Consider the following 8,408-nt stretch of genomic DNA (forward strand, 5'->3'; position numbering starts at 1 on the left):
GCCATGGTCAGCCCATTTTGGTAAAGCCCAAAGAGTTTTCAGGCCCAAGGTCAACCCATTTTGGGTTTCTTCTCTTCATTTGGTTCCCAGTTAATTAATTGTCGATTTGCCTGTAATTTAGTCATCTCTTTACTAATCAAATTCTTAAACTAGCAGCCTGACTGACTAATTCAATCCAAATCAATTTCCTAATCATTGTTTAATCATATTACCGTTACTTAAAGCCAAGTTTTTGACTACCGCCATCCACAAACTTTCTGCAATTTCCACCAACTTTCCTCTCAAAACTGTAATATTTAGAATTATATGTGTAGCATAGCTTTTATGATCTAACCTAAACATTTAGATTAATTAATCCTAATTATGGGTGGTTTTAATGATAATACACAAGTTTTCCACCCTCAAATACATGCAAAAACGACATTTAACATAACTTATTTGAAATTATGACTACTTTTCGACACATTAATAAGAGTCTAATTAGCGGTCTCTCTCACACAAGAAAAAGAGATCAAGATAGCTCTATCTTGGTTTAAGGGTGCATTTAACTAATGAAAATGCTATTCACCCACTTAAATTCAATACTTATATAATGATCTTTTACATTAATATTTTATAATTTATATCATATTAATATAAATATACAAAATATCAATATAAAGTGTCATAGTTAATAGTTTAAATAATATTTTTATTTACTTAATATCATCAATTAATAAAAAAAATCAGAATTTTAGCTAAATTAAATGAAATTTGGCCCCAAACACGTACCCCTCTTGCCCTAATTTAATCGGCAGAGTTTGGGTCAACCTATCAACTTAGAAGTTAGGCATAATTGGACAACTACAACTTTGAATAGGTTAGATTAGTGTTAAGGGTTAGCGTGTAGACCACTTTAATTATGGTAACAAAATAAATTAAAATTGTTAATTATTGTCTTAAATAACAATTAATCAATATACCTTATATATATTTAAATACATTATGATATAACTATATTACCATAAATATATGATAAAAGTAAAAGGGTAAATCACCCAACAAAATCTAACTTTTTCCTTATTTTTAATTTTTCATCGTAAATTTATGTGAATGTGGTTTCAATCGATACTCAATTTTTAATTTAGTTTCGATCTTAAATTACGTCTATTATCGTTATATTTTATTGTTAATTGTTGACATAAAATGTTATGTTAGATAACTTGATGGATGAGATAGAGAAAAAACTTCTCATCTAAAAGAGTAAAAACTTGTATAGATATTGGCCCAAAGACAAGAGTTTTACTTATCGACAAAAATTTTATAGGTTTTTCCTGATTTGTCGTGTGTTTAGGTGGTAAGTTCTTGTCATTTCGTCGACCAAATGAATTAATATAGTTTATCGTTTTAGTAATTAATAATAATAAATAATAATAACACCAGCCCTAGTTTATAATTCTAATTGTTTAGTAAGTTGAACTCTCCCATTGAATTAAAAGTTTGGTGTAAAGTTAACGACAAGCTGATTGTTGAGTATTTGTTAGATGTGGGCAAGAAAAATCAAACGGCTCAAATCAATTTGAGTCCCCAAATTGCCACACCATAAAGAAGTGGTTAGTTATGGTTGGATAATTTTAATAGATGCTTAAAAATAAGTGAGCATATTCTAGCATTCATTTATCATCCGTCATTGGATTGGCACATAGAGGTTTTCCCAACTCATTTAGCAAATAAATGACATATTCTTAGGTAGTATTTGTTAAAATGAACAAGATAAGAGGGTATTAAGATAAGCCTAAAATAATTTTCGGATCAAAATATGAAATGATCAAAATAAAGTTAAGAAACATTCTAACATTTTTATCAAATTGCTTGTTAAATTCTTTGAAATGCATTAGAGAACACAGAAGCCATTTTTTTTTTTATGTGTAAAGACCAAAATATGCTTATCTTTAGGAGAAAGAGAGATATGCATATCTTGAAAATTCAAGATAAGAGATCATTAATAATTTTTAAAAAAATAGTTAGATAAATTTAATAAATATGTTAGAAATAATAAAAATCGTATCTTAAATTTTTCACCTCATATATTGGTTAACAAGCACGCTTTGGTAGACCACTGTCTCTCAAATCACATTATAAATTTTGGCACATTGAAATAAATGTATGTGAATTGAGGAAAGGATCATTTTAGGTTCCCAACACCACAAAATCAGTCGCCTGCAAAAGCATAGTTTTTTATAATTTAAAATTTTTATTTAGTCACAAAATTATGAATTTTAGTTTATTATCAAGTAAAATAACAAATTTTTAACTTTTAATTTAATGATTTGAAATAAAATTCTTGAAATAATCAAAATATCATAGACCTTTTTGCCTCACTCTAAACCACTAATAAAAAAAATCATTCTTATCAATTTGCACTTCATAATAAATTGATTATTATACTTTAATTTTTGATATCAAAACAACTCAACTTCAATTTTTGTTAATATTCACTTGCAGCCAAAAGGGAAAAGATTAAGCGCATGTACTTGTATGTTTTTTTTTTCTATTTAGATATTTAAAAATTTTATTATTTTAATTATATCTCTATATTACATAATTTTAAATTAATTACACCTTGAATTATTTGTTGTTTCAATTACACTTAGGAATCACGTTTAATTTATTATCCTCAACCAATTTATCAGGGTAAAATGCAATTATTCAAAATTATATAATTTAAGGATATAATTAAAATAATAAAAAATTAGAGTGTCTAAGTAAAAAATGCAAATATAAGGGTTAAAATATGTATTTGTTAAGGTAGTGTTTGATAAAATTATCAAGATAAAGTTATATTAAGATAAAATTAAAATGTTATAAGGTTGGAAAGTATTTTAAAATTTTTATCAAACTATTTGTTAAAGTTTTTAGAATACATTGAAGAACATATGGGTCAATGTTTTCTTATATATAAGATTCAAAATATATTTATTCAAAGGGAGTAGTGATAAGTATATCTGAAAATACTAGATAAAAAATCGCATATCTTCATTTTTAAGAATGACCATATAACTTTAATAAATTATTAAAAAAATAAATTTTTAAATATTTTTTATATATTATCTTTTTGGATTATGGACCGGGGGCTCCGTTTGTCTGGATAATATAAAGGGTCGTGCTATTCGTATAGAAGGGATTCCTAGAACCCTTTTACAGACGCTATATATCGCGATTTGTTCACCCCCTTTTCTCTCTCTCCCTCTCTCATCGCTTGCCTCGCCCTTGCCTGCAACCTCGTCGCTGCCTCGCCTCTTGTTGTAGTTGCAATCTCACCGCCTCCTCGTTTCTTCACCACTGTAATCTCTAGCAATCGGCGACCACTCAAACCAACCGAGGTGCAAAAGACGACGGCGAGGGCGATAGCAAGGCACAGAGGCATGCGCGAGAAAGAGATAGAAAAGAGAGAGAGAAAGAAAGGAGAGTACAGGCGATGTGAGGTTAGGCGAGAGAGAACACGTTGGGTTGAACAAATCAAAAATAATTTGATCTTTAATAATTTTGTAAAGCTATTTGTACACTCCCCTCATATGTACAAATAGCTTTATCGCTTTATCCTAATATAAAGCAAGTACTACAGGCTACAGCACATGAATTTGAAGTCAAAAACGTTAAAAATTAGGCAAAAGATGGAACAACTTGCGCATGTTATTTAATTAATCCTTCCAGTTCCACTAGTTTACGAAGCGTACGATGATGGCTGCCACGCAGCCGCCAAATGCCTCGATTATAAATGCCAGCAAGCGGGCAAGCCCCCTTCAGCGCATCCCAATCCCATCGCAACTTAATTCCCTCTTCGCTACAGAAAGCAAAGCAGCCAAGAGATCATGGGCCGAGAAGCGCCTCACATAGCTGTCGTTCCATCGCCGGGGCTCAGTCACTTAATCTCTCTCGGCGAGTTCTCCCGGCGACTCGTCTGCCGCTTCAACTTCTCCGTCACCATAATCGTTCCAACCAACGGCCCATCCTCCAGAGCAGAGGCCGCTTTCCTCGACTCTCTCCCTTCCTCCATTTCTCACCTTCATCTACCCGCGGTTAGCTTGGCGGACTTGCCGCCCACAGACGAGCTCGAGACCAGAATCTCCGTCACCATGGCTCGCTCGCTCCCGTTCCTTTACGACGCGTTGAAGGCGCTGGTAGCCACCACCGAGCTCGCCGCTCTGGTGGTCGACGTCTTTGGCGCCGACACGTTCGACATGGCCAGAGAATTCAACGTTCCTCCCTACATCTACTTCTTGTCCACTGCCATGTCTTTGTCTCTTCTGTTTCACTTGCATACACTCGACTCAACTGTTTCTTGCGAGTATGGCGAGCTGACAGACCCGGTTCGAATCCCGGGTTGCATTCCGATCCATGGAAAAGACCTTCTCTACTCGATTCAGGACCGGAAGAGCGAAGCCTACAAATGGTATCTTCACCACGCCGAGCGGTACGCCATGGCCGAGGGTATCATAATCAACACCTCCACGGCCTTGGAGCCTGGCCCGATCAAGGCCTTGCAGCAACCCGGAAAGCCAAGGCTTTATCCGGTTGGACCCATCATCCACATGGAAGTCGACCCGCCCACAGGCCCGAACGAGTGCTTGGACTGGCTCGATGATCAGCCGACTGGGTCCGTGCTGTTTGTTTCATTCGGGTCCGGCGGAAGACTCTCTCATGAACAGATCACTGAGTTAGCACTCGGTCTTGAACTCAGTGAGCAAAGGTTTCTTTGGGTGGCAAAACCGCCGGATAATACCGCCGAAGGTGGGTATTTCGCCGTTGACACCCGGAACCAAGCGTTGTCTTTCTTGCCAGAAGGATTCGTCGAAAGAACCAAAGGCCGGAGCCTAGTGATCACCAGTTGGGCGCCGCAAATCCAAGTTCTGAGACACGAATCAACCGGCGGGTTCTTAACCCACTGCGGCTGGAACTCTATTCTGGAGAACATACTGCACGGCAACGGCGTGCCGTTCCTCGCTTGGCCTCTCTTCGCCGAGCAAAACATGAACGCCGCGCTGGTGGCTGGTGGTCTGAAAGTCGCTCTGAGGCCGGTGGCGGGCAAGGACGGGGTGGTGCGGCGTGACGAGATTGCGAGGGTTGTGAAGGATCTGATGGTCGGGGAAGAAGCCAAGGCCTTCCGGGTGAGAATGAAGAAGCTGAAGAGCTCGGCTCTGAAGAGCTTGAGTGAAGATGGTGATTCTGCCACAGCATTGTGCGAGATCGCCGACAAGTGGATGAACCAGTACTAGAAGACAGCAATTGATTAATTTTAATTAATTAATTAATTAAAACTGGCTTCCAAACGAGGAAGTGATCGCCAGCCATGCATGCATGCACTCGTGCATTGTGATTGTTTTCTTCTTTTGTTTAATGTTCGTAATTAATTTGTCTGTCTCTAATTAATAATTGCTGTTAGCACTAAGCTGCAGCCATCAGATTCACTTGTTTTTAGTAAAACCAGTAAAAATGTATATATATATATATATATCATTGATTTTTATTATTAATAATCTTGTATAAAGTTGTGTTATGATTAATTAATTATAAGAGTTACTCAATTTCTAATAATCGTCTTTCTAATGCCCCACTTCTATTTTTAAGTTGGGAGAGAATTTGTTTTTATAAGGTGATCAAAAACGATGCACACTTAGAATGGCATGAGATCTTCGAGCTTGTATCTTATGAGTTTTGAGAATATTTCTGAATCATATTTTTGACATCTCTTCATCTATGTTGCGTTGAGGATGATGATGGAATAATAAATTATTAAACATGTCAAATCTCTAAATTCTTGTAAGGCTCGGGAATTTTTGTCTTTCATTAGTAAACATCATTTGTTAGTTGCAAGATATAATTTTTGACGATTAAATTAGTAGTTAGTTAGGAGGTAAAGTGAATATTGACAAATATATAAAAAAAATTATCTTAGATGATTATTTTACTCTCCAAATTTTTGAACCTCAAAATAAAATATCATGAGCTTGAATTATTTTACTTAGGGAAGATCAATATTTTGATTAAATTAAAATAATCGAACAGAACTAGTTCACATAGCAATTCTATTTGATTCAATCTACATTTCAATCTAGATATGTTTTTAAATTTGAGTATTTTGATTAATTTAATTTAATTTAATTTTTATATTAAAAAAAACTCAAATGACAAAATAAAAAAAGATCGATAGACCACGTGTCACCATAACAAACAAAACAAATAACATATGGCGATGGAGTCAAAGTATTAGAAGACACCATGAGGTTTCTATAAAAACAATTGGAGAACTAAGAATATAATTTTATGTTTAATTTATCCCCAATAGTTGGGCAATGCACGTGACAATGTGACTAGAGAATATTATTCAATTTGTAAGTTGTAGCTTACCTAGAAAAATGTTTCATTTTGAGTTTATTTATGCTCTACTAGATTGTAGTCTCGTAGATGAAATGAACTGTAAATCTATGTTGCAGGTTTAAATGAGTTATTTTTTTGTTCTTAAAATATTTTCTATTTTCATTTTAAATCTTATTTATATTTATTTATTTTTTAAAATATTCATTTTTTTATATTCTCATTTCGTATCAGAAATATTTTTTATTTTTATATCTTTGAGTGTAATAACAACTGTTAAATATTAAAATAAAATAACATTTCAAAACTTAAATTTTCCATTATTAAAACCAGTTGTCGGCAACCTCGCACAGTGCTTTGGTAGAATCGCCATCTTCGCTCAAGCTCTTCAGAGCCGAGCTCTTCAGCTCCCTCATTCTCCGCCGGAAGGCCTTGGCTTCTTCACCGACCATCACCCTTTTCACGACCCTCGCTATCTCCTCCCGCCCCACCACCCCGTCCGCCTCGCCGGACTCCGGCCGCAGCGCCACTTTCAGATCATCCGTCACCAGCGCCGCGTTCATGTTCTGCTCGGCGAAGAGCGGCCAAGCCACGAACGGCAGGCCGTTGCCGTGCAGTATGTTCTCGATAATAGAGTTCCAGCCGCAGTGAGTCAAGAACCCACCGGTAGATTCGTGTCTGAGGACTTGGATCTGCGGCGCCCAAGTGGGGATCACTAGGCTCCGGCATTTGGTTCTTTCGACGAACCCTTCCGGCAAGAAAGATAGCGGTTGGCTCTGGGTTTCGACGGTGAAGTATCCACCTCCGGCCAGATTATCCGGAGGCCTCGCCACCCACAGAAATCTCTGCTCGCTGAATTCTAGACCTAGCGCCAACTCAGTGATCTGTTCATGAGAGAGTCTTCCACCGGACCCGAATGAAACAAACAGCACGGACCCAGTTGGCTGATTATCGAGCCAGTTCAAGCACTCGGTCTGCCCACAATTCTTGTCGTCGGGTTCCATCTGGATGATGGGTCCAACCGGGTAAAGCCTGGGTTTGCCGGGTTGCTGCTGCCAGGCCTTGATCGGGCCAGGCTCCAAGGCCGTGGAGGTGTTGATTATGATACCCTCGGCCATAGCGTACCGCTCAGGTTGTTGAAGACACCATTTGTAGGCTTCGCTCTTCCGGTCCTGAATTGAGTAGAAAAGGTCTTTCCCGTGGATCGGAATACAGCCCGGGATTTGAACCGGTTCGGTCAGCTCGCGAAACTCGCAAGAAACGGTTTTGTCGAGTGTGGGCAAGTCGAAGAAAAGCGACAAAGACATGGCCGTGGATAAGTAGTACATGTAGGGAGGAACACCAAGTTCTCTGGCCATGTCGAACGTGTCCGCGCCGAATAGGTCGACCAGAAGAGCGGCGAGCTTGGTGGAGGCGGCCAGAGACTTGAGGGCTTCGTAAAGAAACGGAAGCGAGCGAGCCATGGTGACGGAGATTCTGGTCTCGAGCCCGGCGCTGGGCGGCAAGTCCGCGAGGCTGACAGCGGGGAGAAGAAGGTGGGAAATGGCGGAAGGGAGAGACTCGAGAAAAGCAGCCTGGGCTTTGGAGGACGGGCCGTTGGTGGGGACGATGATGGTGATGGAGAAGTGGAAGCGGCGGACGAGTCGCCGGGCGAACTCACGGAGAGAGATGAGGTGACTCAGCCCCGGCGACGGAATGACTGCTATGTGAGGTGCTGTTTGGGCCATGGCTGGGTAATTTCTTCTTCCCAGTGTGTTTTGCCTTCGTTGTAGTTCTTCCTTTAGTCCCACCCCACCCACTCTGCTCCAACTATCTTGTTGTATTGTTTATAAAGGCTTATTTAATGTATTTTATTCTTAATATCTCAATATTTTAATAAAACATTTTACAATATGATATATTTATTATTAATTAACAAAATATTGTAATGCTAAAAATAAAATATATTAAATATAACTCTTAACGACAAAACTCTTATTATAAAATACTAAATTTTTTTATGTGATCTTGATGGAGCTGGTAATCTAATCATATTATGTATTGTGGGTACTTAC

General features: G+C 37.9%; 2 protein-coding genes across 2 annotated transcripts; one reads left to right on the forward strand and one right to left on the reverse strand.

The window, feature by feature from the left end:
* The first annotated feature begins 3,773 nt into the window (after positions 1-3,773).
* Positions 3,774-5,425, forward strand: LOC127787070 (hydroquinone glucosyltransferase-like). The gene has a single exon (XM_052314922.1). The coding sequence runs from the start codon at positions 3,852-3,854 to the stop codon at positions 5,253-5,255; it is 1,404 nt and encodes a 467-aa protein (XP_052170882.1). The 5' UTR covers positions 3,774-3,851; the 3' UTR covers positions 5,256-5,425.
* A 1,252-nt stretch (positions 5,426-6,677) lies between these two features.
* LOC127787031 (hydroquinone glucosyltransferase-like) lies at positions 6,678-8,176 on the reverse strand. The gene has a single exon (XM_052314869.1). The coding sequence runs from the start codon at positions 8,079-8,081 to the stop codon at positions 6,678-6,680; it is 1,404 nt and encodes a 467-aa protein (XP_052170829.1). The 5' UTR covers positions 8,082-8,176.
* Between the last annotated feature and the right edge of the window lie 232 nt (positions 8,177-8,408).

This window comes from Diospyros lotus, chromosome 12 (genome assembly GCF_014633365.1).
Source record: "Diospyros lotus cultivar Yz01 chromosome 12, ASM1463336v1, whole genome shotgun sequence".
NCBI classification, from domain to species: Eukaryota; Viridiplantae; Streptophyta; class Magnoliopsida; order Ericales; family Ebenaceae; genus Diospyros; species Diospyros lotus.